This window comes from Sinocyclocheilus anshuiensis, unplaced genomic scaffold, assembly GCF_001515605.1.
Source record: "Sinocyclocheilus anshuiensis isolate Anshui unplaced genomic scaffold, SAMN03320099.WGS_v1.1 scaffold919, whole genome shotgun sequence".
NCBI classification, from domain to species: domain Eukaryota; kingdom Metazoa; phylum Chordata; class Actinopteri; order Cypriniformes; family Cyprinidae; genus Sinocyclocheilus; species Sinocyclocheilus anshuiensis.
Genome location: NW_015547671.1, coordinates 533,485 through 550,638, shown reverse-complemented (window position 1 = coordinate 550,638; position 17,154 = coordinate 533,485). Strand labels below are relative to the sequence as shown.

At 38.0% G+C, this 17,154-nt stretch overlaps 1 protein-coding gene across 1 annotated transcript; it reads left to right on the top strand.

Annotated features, from left to right (window-relative positions):
* Nucleotides 1-5,933: 5,933 nt before the first annotated feature.
* Nucleotides 5,934-16,236, top strand: LOC107702764 (uncharacterized). Its single transcript, XM_016505174.1, has 8 exons — nt 5,934-6,032; nt 6,871-6,985; nt 11,839-12,121; nt 12,511-12,644; nt 12,734-12,766; nt 15,192-15,474; nt 15,788-15,924; nt 16,038-16,236. Exons 1-8 carry the CDS (start codon nt 5,934-5,936, stop codon nt 16,040-16,042), a joined length of 1,089 nt encoding a protein of 362 aa, XP_016360660.1. The 3' UTR covers nt 16,043-16,236.
* The last annotated feature ends 918 nt before the right edge of the window (nt 16,237-17,154 follow it).

The following is a 17,154-nucleotide window of genomic DNA, read 5'->3' as shown; positions in this document are numbered from 1 at the left end:
AACAGAACCTTTTTTAAATTAAAATAATATATTACTGTTACACAAGTAAATTACACACTAATTACTGCATATTTCAATACTGGCTAAAAATATGTAAAAGTGTATTCTGTATCTAATCAAAGCGGTTTTTGCCTGATGTTGAATCCATGCCACTAGGTGTCACTATGAGGACAAGACATCTACTATATAAACCAATATTATCTAAACAGAACAAATTAAAAGATAAATAAATAAATAAAAGCAACCTGTGTGACTGCTATTTTTGTTTAATCTTATGATTGTGGGGTTAAAGGAGTGCTGGTCAGACAAAGTCAGACTAGGCAGAGAGGCACAATTATGATTATTCAATAAACTCTGACTATTATTATTATTACAATCACTTTGTCTCCTGTTTTGTGTTACTGGCTTGCTCTTATTTGCCTTTTAAACTAAGAGAAAAAATAACTTCCTATGGTTGACTGTTTGGATATCAAGACCAACACTATGATGGTGAGAGTTTCAACATCCCTGGTGATTCAGCATCCTCTTCTGACTCAAGTAGGCCTCTCTCTGCATGTCTTTATGTCTGCCAGAACAATATGAATATAAAAAGTATACACAATTCATACACACAGAATAAAATATATTAACCAAAAGCCTATATGTATTCTTTATGAGAAGAATAATTTATATAATTGTATCATCTCTTATATTCTCCTGGCCATTAAATAACAAAAAGTTTTTTTTCCTGAATTTGACCCATGCATTAAGTATGATGTGAAAGCTGTTAACACAGTGTGAGCATAAAGGACCACGACTTGCATAAAATAAAAACATGGGCGCATCTGATGACAATTTGAACAAAGCCATTAATGAGATTAAAAGAAACATCAATATGTTGTGATAAAATAATATATCAAATAACTAATTAGTATTATGATAAAAATATAATTAACTAATTAATACTGAAGTAATGAATTGCTTAACTAATTACCATTAACCAATTAAAATCGTTTTGCCATATTACCAACTGAAAGTAGGCTCCAGAACAGTGAGCATATGAAATAGGTTACTGAATATTGAGGACATGACAACATAACAAAAACAATGTGTCATACAGATTTGTATATGATGTAGTAGCCTACTCTGACTGGCTGACTTGTAAAGCCTGGTAGAAGTCCACATACTGCAAGACTGTGGGATACTGCAATTTGTGCACAGTGTAAGTACGTCTTTCTTTTTCACAGCGGTGATACCAGGCGAACGTCTGCATAACTTTTTAGGTTCTGTTCCATGATAACCTCTGGTCTCCTGTTTTCCAGCTTTAAGTATTTTAAATGCTTGGTCAGACACTTCATATTTGAGCTGAATAACTTTTGGATCCTCTTTTGTGTATCACAGCCACTTGGATTTTCTGCCAACAAACCGTTCATTGTTGTATTTCTGTACATAGAGGTCATACATCTTAGTCATATTAAGATTTTCCTCAAGGTACTGCTTTGCTGTGTCTTTCCTGCAGAATGAGAGATTAAACCAGGCTTTTATAGGGTGAGACTGAAGAGGTAAGAGACACAGGTGAGTGCAATCAGTGATGAGTCTGGGCAAAGGATTATGGGGAATGCAGTCTGAAGAATGTTAGAATCGTCTGGAGGGGAGTGACCTCTTGTGTAGCTCATGGGCACTCCAGCTGGTGATCGTAACACCATGACACAACATCATTTCATTAGGATTACACATGTTGATGTCAAAGCTATATTAGCAAAGTCCGCCCTATATCAATATCTGCATCCTGGCCTATTCAGCGAGGCCTTTTGTTCAAGGGATCAGGTTTTTCCTGAAGCGAGCCCTTCTGCACCTTAGTACCCTGTATCTATGTCCTGAAGGCAGTAGGGTGAGGTACCAATTTAATGGGTGTGTAATGTCCTGTCCAATTGAAGTCGCCATATGTGTAATGGCCCTGTTATTTAATTCTGTCAAGTTTGATGTGGGAAGACCAATTATTTTGGAAGCTATGGTAGTTATACTTATGAATTTGGCAACAGATAGCATGCCAAAGAAACAGGTGGATCAATATAGAATAATAGATTGAATTGTGTTCTGATACAGCAGCAAAAGGAGACGAGGAGCAACATAAAGTCCTTTTAATTTACGGATGACTGACAGTCTTTGATGGCTCATTTTCTGAATGTCACTGGTGTGCTGATTAAAGGTAAGTTGATTGTCCAGTGTTATCTCAAGGTATTTAAAATGATTGACTACTTCTATTACTTGGTTGTTAATGAGGACAGAATGCTGAGGTGAGGAAGAACTTATTAGTAATTATTTTGTTTTGGTGACATTAAGATGGAGATATTACCCTCACACCACTGAGTGAAGTGTGCAGTGGTGTTGTAATAATCCAGTATAAAGTTGTTGTCTGTAATCAGAGCGAGGATGGCTGTGTCATCTGAGTATTTGAGGTATGTGGTCGTGGGTGATGGACTGATGCTATCATTGGTATAAAAAGGTGTAAAGAAATGGGCTTAGCACACAGCCTTGTGGTGCTCCAGTGTTGGTTGTAATTACCACCATTATAATTTGTCTCTCCTGGTGTATATGGCAAATAGTAAATTATTTCAAAGATTTTTTACACATCTCTTGTACATACTGTTACAGTCAGAAAAATATTAATTAATATATATTTTCATTCTTACCCCAGACTGAATGTTATAACATTTTTCACAAAAAATATGAAGCAGCACAACTGTTTTCAACACTGATAATAATCAAAAATGTTTCTTGAGCAGCAAATCAGCATATTAGAATGATTTCTGAAGATCATGTGACACTGAAGACTGGAGTAATGATGCTGAAAATTCACAGAAATAAATTATATTTTACTGTACATCCACATAGTATATTTGCTATTTTAAATTGCAACATTATATATTTCACGGTATTACTGTTTACTGTATTTACCATCATCAAAATCATCATCAATTGGAGCTCTTTTCTAAAAAAATGATAGGAGAGTTCAAGCTCCTGCAAACGGACAAATATAAGACTAGTGGAAAGGCACAATAAAAGCAGTCCACATTCTGCACTACATTCCAAGTCTTCTAAACCATATACCAGTGCATTGTTTCATATGGACTGATATTATAACTTTAGTGATATTAAACTGTCCCTCTATGTAAAAGAGATGTGTAAAAATGATTCAAAATGATTTACCATTTGCCATATACACCAGGAAAGACATATTGTAATGTAAAGAAGTGTGCCTGTCATTTATGGTGTGGACCGGGTGCGGTGGGCTGCTTTGTCCAGGGCCACTTTTTGGCCCCAGTCCGCCCCTGCTACGTACACTTACTATAACTCATTCTTTATATATATTTACGAAATGGGCCGGCCCACACTGTACAGCAGTCCACCGGGAAAACGCCGGGTGCTCCAGATGGCCAGTCCGCCACTGCTTATAGATAAGTCAGGAGAGATGATTGGGCAAGGTGGTGTCTATGCTCTTTCTTTGAGAATTTCTCTCCAGATTAGTGAGTTCTATTGTTTTATTGTTTTCTATTGTTTTTGATATTGTGGTCTGTCGTAACAGGAAAACCATCCTTACATAATGATAAATTAATAATATTAAGAAGAGTATCTTCTGGAAGCACCTCTTCCAGTAACTTTGTTGGTATAGTGTTCAACATACATATCGATTCAGATAATTTATAGCAGAGAGAGAAGGCAGTTGTTCCTCAAGGCTTATGTTAGTCTCATATTTTTTCTGAGGTTACTGAATCCAGTCCGCATCTAGAGGAGATGGTGAATCAGCACCTAGTGATGACCCCAGCTGCCCTGAATGTAAGCAGAGACCACTGCCAGTGCCAGAGACCACAACTAGACAAGCCATAGAGACAGATCCCCTGTGAATACCTCACCGACTAGACAGCCATCTGCACAGAGCCTCAGCAAAGACCATGAGAACCAGACGAGTCCTCTGCACTGACCCTCTGGCCAACTTCCTCTCCTTCACCATATTATGCATCACAGTCATCAAAGAGAAGGAACTGGATGAACTTTCTGAATGATATCAATCTAGTCTGACTTGTGTTGCAGCCTGGAATTAAACTGCTGGTTTCATATGGCCAGAGGAGAGCTGGCCCCTGACTGAGTCTGGTTTCTCCCAAGGATTTTTTCTTATTTCTGTTACCGATGGAGTTTGGGTTAGCTTAATGTGTGGGACAGATGAATATCTGTCAGTTGTCAGTGAACTGAATTGATGGTTAAAACTGATGTTTACGAAAATGTTTCTTATAATTACATTCAAGTAAACACTGTAAGAGCTACAGAAAAGCAGAGAAACAAAGAGGTTATGTATGATGTGGTCTACTACAATTGCATAACTACATTCAGTCTTGCAAGAAGAAATATAAAATCATTGTTTTGTGCAATATATTTGTAAAGCAAAGGTTGTGAAAGTACACACACACACACACACAGAATGAATTTGGTTCACACACTAATGCTGAAGAAATTCAGACAACAGTGCTAATCGGCGTGTACTGCATTAATATAGCCATAGGTTTGTGGAATAAGTGCATTTCATTAAAATAGATAATCACCAATTGGTAAAGTCACTGTGTTACTACACTATTGAATTCCATGGTATTCTTTATCAGGACAAAATAATAATAATAAAAAAAATCATCTGGTCCTTGGCAGGTCTTAAAGTTTGGAAAATTATACCTCAGATTAACAACAAACATTATGTATCACATCGTGTCATCATTTGTTTACCAAAAACTAGGCCAAAATGGAAAAGTCATCAGTGACAAACAACTCAGTTACGTATGTAACCCTCGTTCCCTGAAGGAGGGAACGGAGACGTCACATCAGTAATGACCGACGAACTGTACTCAGAACCTTCCGACTCCAAAGGAGGAGGTTGCGGGCCTCAGATTAACAACAAACATTATGTATCACATCGTGTCATCATTTGTTTACCAAAAACTAGGCCAAAATGGAAAAGTCATCAGTGACAAACAACTCAGTTACGTATGTAACCCTCGTTCCCTGAAGGAGGGAACGGAGACGTCTCATCAGTAATGACCGACGAACTGTACTCAGAACCTTCCGACTCCAAAAGAGGAGGTTGCGGGCGAGTTGCGACATGCGACGGGAGCGCAGACCATCTTGTCGGTTGATGTACGCAACAGTCGCAGTGTTGTCCGTCCGGACCAGCACGTGCTTGCCTTGTAAGCGCCCCTTGAGACGGTTCAAGGCAAGGTGCACTGCTAACAACTCTAGGCAGTTGATGTGCCAGTGCAGTTGGGTGCCCGTCCATACCCCCGACACTGCATACCCATTGTACGTGGCCCCCCAGCCGGTGGTATAGGCATCCATGTAAGCCACAGCATGCCTGGAGACCTGCTCTAGGGGCACGCCTACCCGGAGAAACACAAGGTCTGACCATGGGATGAAGGTTTGGCGGTAGGCCAGTGTGACTTGGTCTCATATGAAGCAGCCCCAGGAGTGTAACTGCCGCTGCAGCTGCCATATGCCCCAGAAGCCTCTGAAATTGTTTCAGTGGGACCGCTGTCCTGCCCTTGAATGAATTCAAGCAGTTCAGCACATCTGTTCGACCGAATCCAACTTCATACCGAGAAAAGATATCCTCTGCGTCGGGGAGAGTTTGCTCTTTTCCCAGTTGACCCGAAGACCCGGTGCCGGAGCACCAGGTCCCTGTGTTCGCACAACTGATCCCGAGACTGTGATAGTATAAGCCAATCGTCGAGATAGTTGAGAATGTGAACACCTTGCTCTCTGAGGGGAAAAAGAGCCCCATCCGAAACGTTCGTGAAGACACGGTGGGACAGGGACCGAAAATTTTGCTCTCTCTAAAAAAGCTCTCGACGTCGCCGAAGAGGCCGGTCTGGGACATAGGTGCATTGAGGAACCAAACTTTGCAGGCGTCCCTCATGTCGGCCAGACAGCCAGAGATAACGCTCCTGGATCACAAGTGTGGACATCGCACGACCCAGAGGACTCGCTTTGACCTTCGTCATTCGGAGCACGAGGTCAGTTGCGGTTCGGAGCTCTTTCATGGACATCGCACGACCCAGAGAACTCGCGGTGACCTTCGTTGCTCTGAGTGCGAGGTCAGTAGTAGAACTTCCAGATCGTGACCACCCTCGTGCAGGTCCCTCAGTGCCTTGGCCTGATGAACCTGCAGTAACGCCATCGCGTGTAAGGCAGATGCAGACTCTTCACAAACCATATAAGCACTGCTGGTCAGACCAGACGAGTGCCTACACGCCCGGGAGGGAAACGCAGGTCTCCCCGCCAGGAGGAGACGGTACTAGGACACAATTGCATCACTACCGACCACTCCACCGGGGGATCCCCGCATACCCCTTAGCTGTACCAACATCAAGGGTGATGAGGGAGGAGGAACTAACAGGCCGGTTTCTGCCAGTAAAAGGTGCCATCCACGACCTCGTAAGCTCCTTGTAGATAACTTGACTACTTAAATTTGTAAGGGAATTAATTTCCTTTTCCTGTTTGGACATAATGGTTCCATCCATTGGTGGTCACAAGACATCGGGGTTTCTATATGTTGTGAACTGGCTTTTCAGTCCTGATACAAAGAAAGCTTTGTTGACTCCTGACTGAATTAATTCGAAGCCTCGTGATGGTGATTCAGTGGCGTATCAGTGTCCTGTTCATGAAATCCCTACATCCTCATGCACCTCCGGGAAGAAAGGCATCGGGTGGGGTGCTGAGAACCAGCGCGAGCAACCCCAAGAAACCAATCGTCCAGCCTCGAGGCTTTGGGATTCAGTGGAGGGTTCCACTTGATCCCTATCCTCTCGGTGGCCCGGGAAAGCATAGCTGCCATTTCCCGATTCGATTCAGGCTTTGCCACCATCCCAGAGGGCGGCAGCGCAGCCGAAACTTCCTCCAGAAAGCTCCCCCTCCGATGCAATGATCGACACCCGGTCATTGGGAGGAGTGCTGAAGGATACCGCTGGTACGCTCTTTGAAGAGGGCCAAGCACGTTCCTTTGGCAGCTTGACTGGTTGTGGAGCGTGAGAGGAGCGATGGTCCCCTGTGGGTTGGTTCCCTGGAGGGTTTGCCACCACTGTTACTCTCAGACCGGCCGTGCTACTGCCTGAACGGAGCTCCGTCCCCCTCGAGGTAACGGAGCTTGGTCCGCAGCTCTGAGATGGTCATCTTACCACAATGGGAACATGATTGATCCGCGAACGCCATCTCAGCATGCTTGATGCCCAGACACGTGAGGCAGCGATCGTGACCATCACCCGTCGTCTTCACAAAGACACACCCGTGTATGCTCTTTTAGAGAAATTACTCTTTCAGGGAAATGCTCTTTTACGTGCTGAGACGCACAGGGGAGATGGCCGCTTGCAACACAACAGGGGGTAGTGTAGCCTGAAGTGCGCAACACACTCGACACTGGAACAACCACTGCCAACACAAAAAGCTCCCTTAGAGAGCGTTGAACTCATCGTTACATGAACAGTTTGGCAAGAGCAGAACGAAGTTGTTGCTCGGCTCTGAAGTGAAAAGTTGGTATGCGTTGCACCTGCTGCCTATTTATGCTCGTGCTGTCATCAGCGGCAGCTGGATGCACTCATCGCATGTCAATGTGCATTGGCTCGTTTGGTTTACACTCAAAGTGGATTGGTCTCTCGAAGCGAGATCCCAGTGAAATGTGTCCAGTGACATGACTCGTAGTGACCGACTGAAAGGGAACTAAGGACACCTTATGATTCAGTTGCTTGTAGATCCACTTTTAGAAGTAATAAGTTGAATTAATCATTTTCTGTGTGACTTTATCAGTCTCTCACATCGTTTTTGAGTAATTCTGGCCCACTCTTCTCTACAACATTGCTCCAGTTTATTGAGGTTCATGAGCGTTTGTTTATGCACAGCTCTCACCACAGCATTTCAGTTAGAATAAGGTCTGGACTTTGACTGGGCTATCGCAACACCTTGATTCTTTTCTTTTTCAGCTGTTCTGTTGATTGGCTGGTGTGTTAAATTAAATGTAAATATTTAATAGATAAATATTAAACCAAACATCTTGAACCAAGTCATTAAATTAAGTCTGAACAGTACTGATTAAAGTAATCATTTTGAGCCAAATGACCCTTTTCGGGCAAAAACAGAGAAGGACATACAAACAGAGGGTTTTACATTAATGAAAAAAAAAGTGTTATAACAAAATAAATATGTTACAATATAAATATATGATAAGGCTAATTTAGGCTGCAAATTTGGTTGAATTCAAACTGAAATTATGATATGGCTTAAATGCAACTACTCAAAACAAATACCCTGTCATTTACAATCTGAATTCAATATTGCAACAATAATAATGATAATAATAAAAAAAAATTCAACAGATTGTTTTAACAGCTTTGTCAAAAACACTTAAATCTGCTATTACTAAAACTGTCTTTTATTTTTGAAAGATGACTGAAATCCATGTTCAAAGTCTTGAAAAGGCTACACAGTGTACAATGTGCCAATATTATGTTAACTGAGCACTAAATTTCTTCTTTATCGACTGAGAAAGTAGACCCAACAAAAATACCTACTGTAACTGCACAAATTAAAGATTATCATTTACATTGAGCACACACCCTTTTATACAGACATCAGAAAAGCACACAACATTTGAATATTTTACCTATTTTCCTTTGTGTCCCAGGTAAAGTATTGTGATAAGAAGATTAATAATAATAGTAATGACATAAACATATGATATTATAATTATTTTGAAATAAAAATAATAGCATAACTGATCAGTAATGGCACTAAACTGTACCTGAATTCAACTCAAATCCTGTGAAGTATTTGATTACAAGATGAGAAGCAAATTCCCATTCATAAGCAAAGGAACAAGGAAAGAATGAAGATGTCTAATTGTACATGATGCATTTATGGAAACTCAACTATGGAGACAGTTCAGATTCTGCTTTAAAGCAGCTCTTGAAGATAATGTCGTCATTGTTTAGATCAAGTCAGTTCAGTGTTGGTTCAGTGCAAATCGATAACTGTGAATTTCATAAAATTTTGATACAAGTTCAGTTCAGCTATAAAGAAAAAGGCAGCTTCGGAAACAGCCAGGGTGTTAAAATGTGCGCTTGGGATTGCACATGCACATTAGCTGTACCAACCTTACACATACAGTGCTGTGAAAAGGTTTTTGCTCCCTTCCTGTTTTTTTAATTTTTTGCACATTTGTCACACTTAAAAGATTCAGATCATCAAACAAATTTTAATATTACACAAAGATAATGCAAGTAAATACAAAATGCAGTTTTTAAGTAGGGCCACGTAGGTTTGGACAGCTTTTTTCCCTTAATAAATGAAATCATCATTTAAAAACTGCATGTTGTATTTACTTGCATTATCTTTGTGTAATATTAAAAGTGTGACAAATATGCAAAAAATTTAAAAAAACAGGAAGGGGGCAAAAACCTTTCACAGCACTGTACACTCTTAAAAAATCTGTAAAAAGGGCACAATATACTGCATTAATATGTAGGATTTTTTAAATTTTTTTAATGGATGCACCTATCCAAAACTCTTTACTCAATACTGCCTTTTTTTTGTAATTACTTGAAGTATAAACAAGAAGCACAAGCTTCTGTGTCAGGTTGTTATGCTTTAAAAAAATTAAATATATAGGACAACATGAGAAAATATTGAAAGTACAAGGAGAAAAGGTCAAGTCAGGACCGACGCTAGGACACTTGCCTTGTAGGGTTTTAACTTTCCCTTTAGAACACAATTAAGTACATTTGCATTAAATAGTTTCAAGTTAGGTGCACATCCCAGCATAAACGCTCCAGATAAATTATTTGTTAATAAAGCATATATTTTCACAAACCACTGTTAATTTTAATAGAAAACAAGCATACTGTAAGCATGATTTGACATGGTAGCTAATACGATAACAATTGCATTACCTAATGCAGAAAAATCCAGCATTTCAACCAGGCCTGGTTCCAGAATCAAATCACTGAGGGTGCTTCTGAAATATGTGAGTGGACTTTTATCTTGGTTAAGCTTGTCCTAATCTAGCCTTGAGGTCATGAACACATGAATTGACATTTCTGCATTTGACACTGAGAGCATATGTCATAATTTAGAGATACTTTTAAGGTGGAAAAATGCAGTTTCACAAATGCTAGACATGTGGCTTTCAAAAGAAAAATTATTATAAGATAGCACACTTAACTGGCAATGAAGACTTGACAGAGCAGCCATCAAATGTTAGAGACTATTCTATCATATTATGTGTGGAGGTTTTTGGTCCAATAATTAACACCTCCGCTTTTATGTTAGTTTTGTGAATTGGTATGTTTCATCAGGCTATAAAGAAAATATAGATCTGAGTATCATCAGCATAAAGTGAAAGCTAACACCATGTTTCCTGAAGATATCTCTCAGGGGTAACATGTACAGGGTGAAAAGCTACAGTCCTAGTACTGAGCCTTGTGGTACTCCATACTGTACTTGCGATCGATATGATAACTCTTAATTTACAGCTGCAAGCTAATGACGGTCCGATAAGTATGATTTCAACCATGCCAATGCAGTTCCACTAATGCCAAAAAATTTGAGGTTATTCAAAACAATTTTGTGGTTGATAGTGTTAAATGCAACATACTGATTACATTCATACAATAATGTTCCAAATTATGTATTTAATTGTCTCTTATTAGAATAAACGTTTACACAAAAAAAAAGGGAACTATTTTGTAATAGGTCAATTTAATGTTGAATATTCAGATATCTCATTTGGTTGGGAGGAACTTATTTGGCAATAAATAAAGCATCATTTCTGAGCACAATCTTATTCAACTAGACACTCTTACAGACTGCTGGTATGTATAAACTTTTATATCTACAATAGCACATTTTTGGTTTGAAATGTTTTATCAGGGCATAATATTCCACATGTGAATAATGTATTGGATATATAATAAATATAGCAATTGTTTATAAACACTTATTTATAATACAATTTATTTATTGTATAAAACATGTATTATTTTGTTTAAAAGCAGATAATTGAGGTTGATACATTGATGGATTCCAGGTGAGCTGAATGTTTATAAAGTCTCTACAGCAGGTAAAATTATAATTGGAATATATGTATGTATATATATATATATATATATATGTGTGTGTGTGTGTGTGTGTGTGTGTCTGTGTGTGCGTGTATATAGATTACAGGTTTTAAACAAATTAGCTGTGCTACAGTTCTTTAATTACTGTCGGATACTGGTCAGTCTGTACTTCACAATAACACAAAATAATAAACCAAGTGTGTTTGTTGATAATTACGACCAGCTAGCTTAAAAATAATAATCAAGAAGACTGAATGTGTGAATATACATGAGTGAAAACAGATGCAATTGAACAGTTTTATTAACTACATTGAAAACTTAACTTTTATTAGGTGGCAATTGTTCAGTCTCTCAAATGGACTATATTTGTTTCTTTGTGTAAATGAGGATGTGAAATTGAAAATGATTCCTTCATATGTTGAGATGATGTGATGTGTTATGTCTTAAATCAGGATGGCCATACGTGTGATTTTGTTACTAACACTTTTTACTGGGCTCTCCGTTGCTTATTTTAAAGGTACGTTTAGAATAATACAAGTAAAAATGTCTGGATTTAAAAATCTGTAACCATTCTGAGTCATCATATTACATATCAATCAGATTAAATTATTCAAAATATAGGCTGAAATATGGTAATTAGAAGCTTGTGATTGATTGATTGATTGATTTGTATTGCTTTGAGGCTGTCTTATCATTATCATAACTGATTGAACAGGGAATGTTGCTCTTAATGCCAGAGTGGTGCAGTCATCTTTATACCACCGAGAGGGAGTTGCTGAACATGCAGTAGATGGAAACAGAGACACCGATTACAGGAAGGGCTCATGCACTCATACTCAAGTGCAGCTTAACCCATGGCTGAGAGTTGACCTCGGAAATGCCTACAGCATAAGCAAAGTTGCCCTCACTAATCGTGGAGACTGTTGCAAAGAGCGACTTAAAGGAGCTCAGATTCGTATCGGTAACAACCTGGAGAACAACGGAAACAACAATGAGCTGTAAGAAACGTTTCAATTGTTTTTTCATCTCCCCATGTTTCTGTTTCATCTGGTTTTACTAGGGTGACCATATGTCCTTTTTTTCCTGGACATGTTCTCTTTTTGGACCTAAAAAAATGTGTCCAGCTGGAATTTCTAAATTGTCCAAAATATAATTTCACCATTTGGGGCAGTCGTGGCCTAATGACTGCCCACTGCCCTGGGTGTGTATTCACGGTGTGTGTGTGTGTGTGTGTGTGTACTTGGATGGGTTAAATGCAGAGCATTTATTGTGAAGAGTGTTATACAATCTAATTTGATTTCAATAGTCTAATTGAATTTGTTAAACGTACATTGCATTGAGAGGCCTCTAGATTCCACTTTCAGCACTGTTCTTTATGTAATTGCAGGGCTGTAACTGTTCTCACTGTTTTTGATGGCACAAAAACATTTGAGTTTGAGCCCATTAGTGGCCGATTTGTCAACATTTTTTTACCCGGGAATGATGAAATCCTTACTCTGTGTGAAGTCGAGGTGTTTGCAGGTAAGGGACAGAGAGAGAAGACAACTCTGTGATAGAATTTGTCCATGTACTTGCTAATGTCTGTATGACTGTTGTTATTCTATTAACAGAAAAGGACAAACCACTGTACATTTGTGTTCCAAGTAAGTGCTCTTCATTACTCTGAATGCTGTCAGTAACACATGTATTTGGTAATCAATAAGGGATCACTTAAGACAGTTGTTATCTAGTGCCCCTTTGTCAAGACAAAATATCAGGCAATTTTTTTTTTTTCGTAATTAAAGACCCTTTTGTAAAGGCCTGCTGAATCTAACTATTTGTAAAATTAATGAATAATAATTTAGCCATAAATAAAATGACCCACATGATGACCTTTCACTTGACGGCCTCATCTGACCTCAGTACGAGAGGCGTCGCTAGGAATTCTGGGCCCTGTGCACTGAATGAGCTCTGTGATGTTCTCATCGCCTCATTTTAGATACGAATAAAATGTCAGGTCTTGCATAGACTATCCTGCCTCTTTGAATTTAAATAGATTTATTTACTCTGGCCCTGTTTCACCGGCGTCGAGGGGTCTGGTCTTTTTTATGCTATTTTTGCTAAAAATTATTCATACTTTTAACTATTATTATTACAGTATTTATTTTAAAAATGTACTGTAGAGTGCCTTAAAAATAATAAGGCTATCACAGCACTGGTAAAAAAAAAGGAAAAAAAAGCTTATATTGATCTTCGCATCCCCTGAATTATACTAATCCTGTTTTTTATTCGCATTCAAAAATAAATACATTCAGAACAGGATTAGAGTAGAATTATATTTTAAATATGACAGATTTGATTTTTTTTGAAACAGCAACAGTATTGTTTACAACAGCAAAACCTCCATAGCCTGTAAACTTAATAATAATAATAATAATAATAATAATAATAATAATAGTAATAATAATAAGTGCAGTTTCTAATCCCAGAGTTATTAATAGATACAACGAAAATATTCTTTAAGTGTAAAACTTCAAATTGTCTTTTTTATTCTGTGTTTCTTTTCAAAACTGCGTCATGGCGTTTGCTGCTTTATCAATACAGAAGCATCCGTATCGATGCATGTATCAGCAAGCAGTGTGTCACAATATATTGCTGTATTGATATTTTGAGCACAGCCCTATATAAAGCCTTGTTCCATGTGCCCCTTTAATCAGAGGTGGACAGTAACGAAGTGCATTTACTTGATTACTGTACTTAAGTGCACTTTTTGAGTATCGGTACTTTACTTGAGTATTATTTTTTTCTGGAAACTTATGACTTTAACTTCACTACATTTGAAAGACAAATATCATATTTTTCACTCCACAACATTTCTACCAAGGTCCTCGAAGTAGAAAGTCGTTGCTATATAGCAGCCGTGAAAGTCAGTGTCCCTTCTCTACAAAGTGACTTTTTTTTTTTTTTAGACAGCCTATCAGTAATCACTCTTGTAGCGTTACGTGAAGTGATTTCCCAGCATTTTTTTTTAACACTGATCAGTTCCAAATGTGATATTTATTTACAACAATTCAATAAGTTAATATTGTGGTATATATTAGACACAATATTGTCTGATTTTGCAAAATTGTGTAAACGAAAATATTACCTATAAAGCCACAGAAGAACTGTTGTGAGTCTCCTAACAAAATACAGTAGGTGTTTGACTTGAAGCAGCACTGCACAGACTGTTCTGTGTATGACAATAAACTGCAGTGAAAGCAATCAGAGAGCATTTTTTAAGTTTTTTTTTTTTTAAACAGTGTTGTAAAGTGTGATCACTGCCATCCTGCTTTTGTGGGGGTGGGTAGGGGTGTTAAACATTTTTATTTATTAATTATTTTTTTCAACTCACTTGTTTCATTTCTAAGGTTTTTAACATTCTAAAAGCTCTTCATTTCAAAGATACCACAAGCTAGTCAGTGTATTCAGTAGGTGTAATGTATTGTAAGTTCCTTCAGAGGCGTAAGGTATTGCAAGTATTACAACAATAATAAAACCAGTGCATTGACATAAAGTCAATTTACTTTTGGTACTTACGTACTTTTAAAAGCAAGTACTGTGCTTTTACTTAAGCAAAAATCTGCCTTTACAACTTTTACCTGTAATGGAGTAATATTTGACCAGCAGTATCTGTACTTTGACTCAAGTAATAGAGTTGTTCTTTGTTCACCTCAGCCTTTTATATTTTGAGCACCGGCCCTTCCAAAGGTCTCTGCATGGCCCTGGATTTGAGATGAAATATTTTCTTAGCTCATTGTAATAAATCCAAACTTCCATGAAGAACAATAATTCACTGCAGAACAAACAAACAAACAATAATATACAGAGACAATATACAGTCAGTTATACAATTTATTACATGGCTTTTCACCCAAAAAAATAAATCAATTAATTAAATAAAAATTGCATGGACATATTGATGAGATTAAAGTGTTTTAAATTCAAGAAGGACCAGACGATAAGTATAATCCCCATTATGTTGGGATTATACTTTAGAACATTGAAGTTAATAATAATAATAATTGTCTGTTGTTTTATGTTAAACAGGGAATCTTGCTCTTGGAGGCAAAGCTGTCCAGTCTTCCAGATACAGTGCATTAACAGCTGCTCATAATGCTATCGATGGCAACAGGGAGTCAAATTACGCCCGCGGGTCATGCAGCATTACTAACGCGGACAGGGACCCCTGGTGGAGAGTCGACTTGGGAGACGTCTACAGGATAACCAGGGTTAGCGTCACTAATCGTGGAGACTGTTGTGAAAAGAGGATCGAGGGGATCCAGATCCGTATCGGCAACAGCCTGCACAATAACGGCAACAATAATGACCTGTAAGTGTTGTCTCTATCTCTTAATACTTACACAAATGATTAGAAAATTAGTAAATATGATAAAACACAGCTTTTGAAACTAGAACTCCATTTCTCAAAACTAAAGATTAGGTTTATGAGTGAATGGCTTCACTAAGTGGGCCGCTTTTGGTGTCTAAGCAATTAAAAAAAAAAACTGTAATACAGACAGAAGTAAACTAGAACTCCATTTCTCAAAACTAAAGATTAGGTTTATGAGTGAATGGCTTATAAAAAAACTGTAATACAGACAGAAGTATATTTAATATGCCCCTATTTCTGCGTATTTTCACAGTGCAGCAGCTGTTGGGCCCATTCCACTTGGAGGCACAAAATCATTTGCATTTAAGCCTATTAAGGGGCGATATGTCAACCTTATTGTGCCTGGACGCAAAGAATACCTCACACTGTGTGAAGTTGAGGTATATTCAGGTAAGCGATAAAAGGAAAGAGATGTGATGTGTAGACATTTGTATGTGTATATGTGTACTATGTGTAATGCTGCCTTAATGATTTTTTTTTTCTTATTCTGATTTTATTGCCAGAGTAAGTGGAATAAAATGATGTTACACCACAGTCACTGATCCCCCCAAATGACTGTTTTCTGAGCAATACTAATATTGCACTTTTTTTCATTGTTTTCATTTTACTTATGTATACCTTTATCCTTCCTCCAATTGGGTGGGACTTGTATTTACACCCCAAACACCCCCACCTTTGTTTATCTTTGCTTTCTACATGAATAAATTACTTCAGCATTGCATGTCGTTTTGCAGTTTTCTGAATCAAAAAATCATTTGGATCTTTACAATGAGGAGGAGATATAGTGATATGAAATGTACTCCTGTAGCTAATGTGTGAGGTTAACAGCATCCAAAATCAATTTTAAATCGTATGTTCTGACCTTCCTGCACACACCTGACTTTAATTACAATAATAATGAATGTTTTATTTCTTAATACCATTTTGTGCCACTGTCTGATCATTACTAAAAGAAAAAAAACACATTCCCGCTTCCACTGATTGACTAATAATGTACAGGATTTCTAAAGTCCCCAATGACAATGGTTTCAGCTACTTCTTTACTCTTCTAAGGATGCAACAATGCCATTTTTTTTTCCTGAACTGATCCGATCCAGAAAATTCTGAGTATCGGCCGATACCAATACGATTCGATATCAGCTCAGTTTTGTTTTGTTTTGTTTGTTTGTTTTTAATCAATGTAGAATTTCTATGCTTCTGTGTGTTGACATGATCGTCACTCTTTTGTGTTAAACACAATCTACAAAATATAGGCAACTTAATTTTAATGAAAAATAACAAATTAAAAAATATATATTCATAATCGATGACAAAAATACTATTATAAACTAAGTTAGTGAAGAAGAAAAAGAAGAAGAGGAGGAGGAGGAGAAGAAGAAGAAGAAGAAGAAGAAGAGGAGGAGAAGAAGAAGAAGAAGAGGAGGAGGAGAAAAAGAAGAGGAAGAAGAGGAGGAGAATAAGATGAAGATGAGGAGGAGGAGGAGGAGAATAAGAAGAGGAGGAGGAGAAGAGGAGGAGGAGAAGAAGAAGAAGAGGAGGAGAAGAAGAATAATAGGAGGAGGAGAAGAAGAAGAAGAAGAGGAGGAGGAGAAGAGGAGGAGCAGAAGAAGAAGAAGAGGA

Excerpts from the sequence above, each read along its gene's own strand:
- LOC107702764 (XM_016505174.1), top strand. The coding sequence starts at position 5,934 with ATGTCGGCCAGACAGCCAGAGATAACGCTCCTGGATCACAAGTGTGGA. Across the intron at positions 6,033-6,870 it reads TTCGTCATTCGGAGCACGAG|GCTTTGCCACCATCCCAGAG; the intron begins GTCAGTTGCGGT and ends GATTCGATTCAG. Across the intron at positions 12,122-12,510 it reads AACGGAAACAACAATGAGCT|GGCTGTAACTGTTCTCACTG; the intron begins GTAAGAAACGTT and ends ATGTAATTGCAG.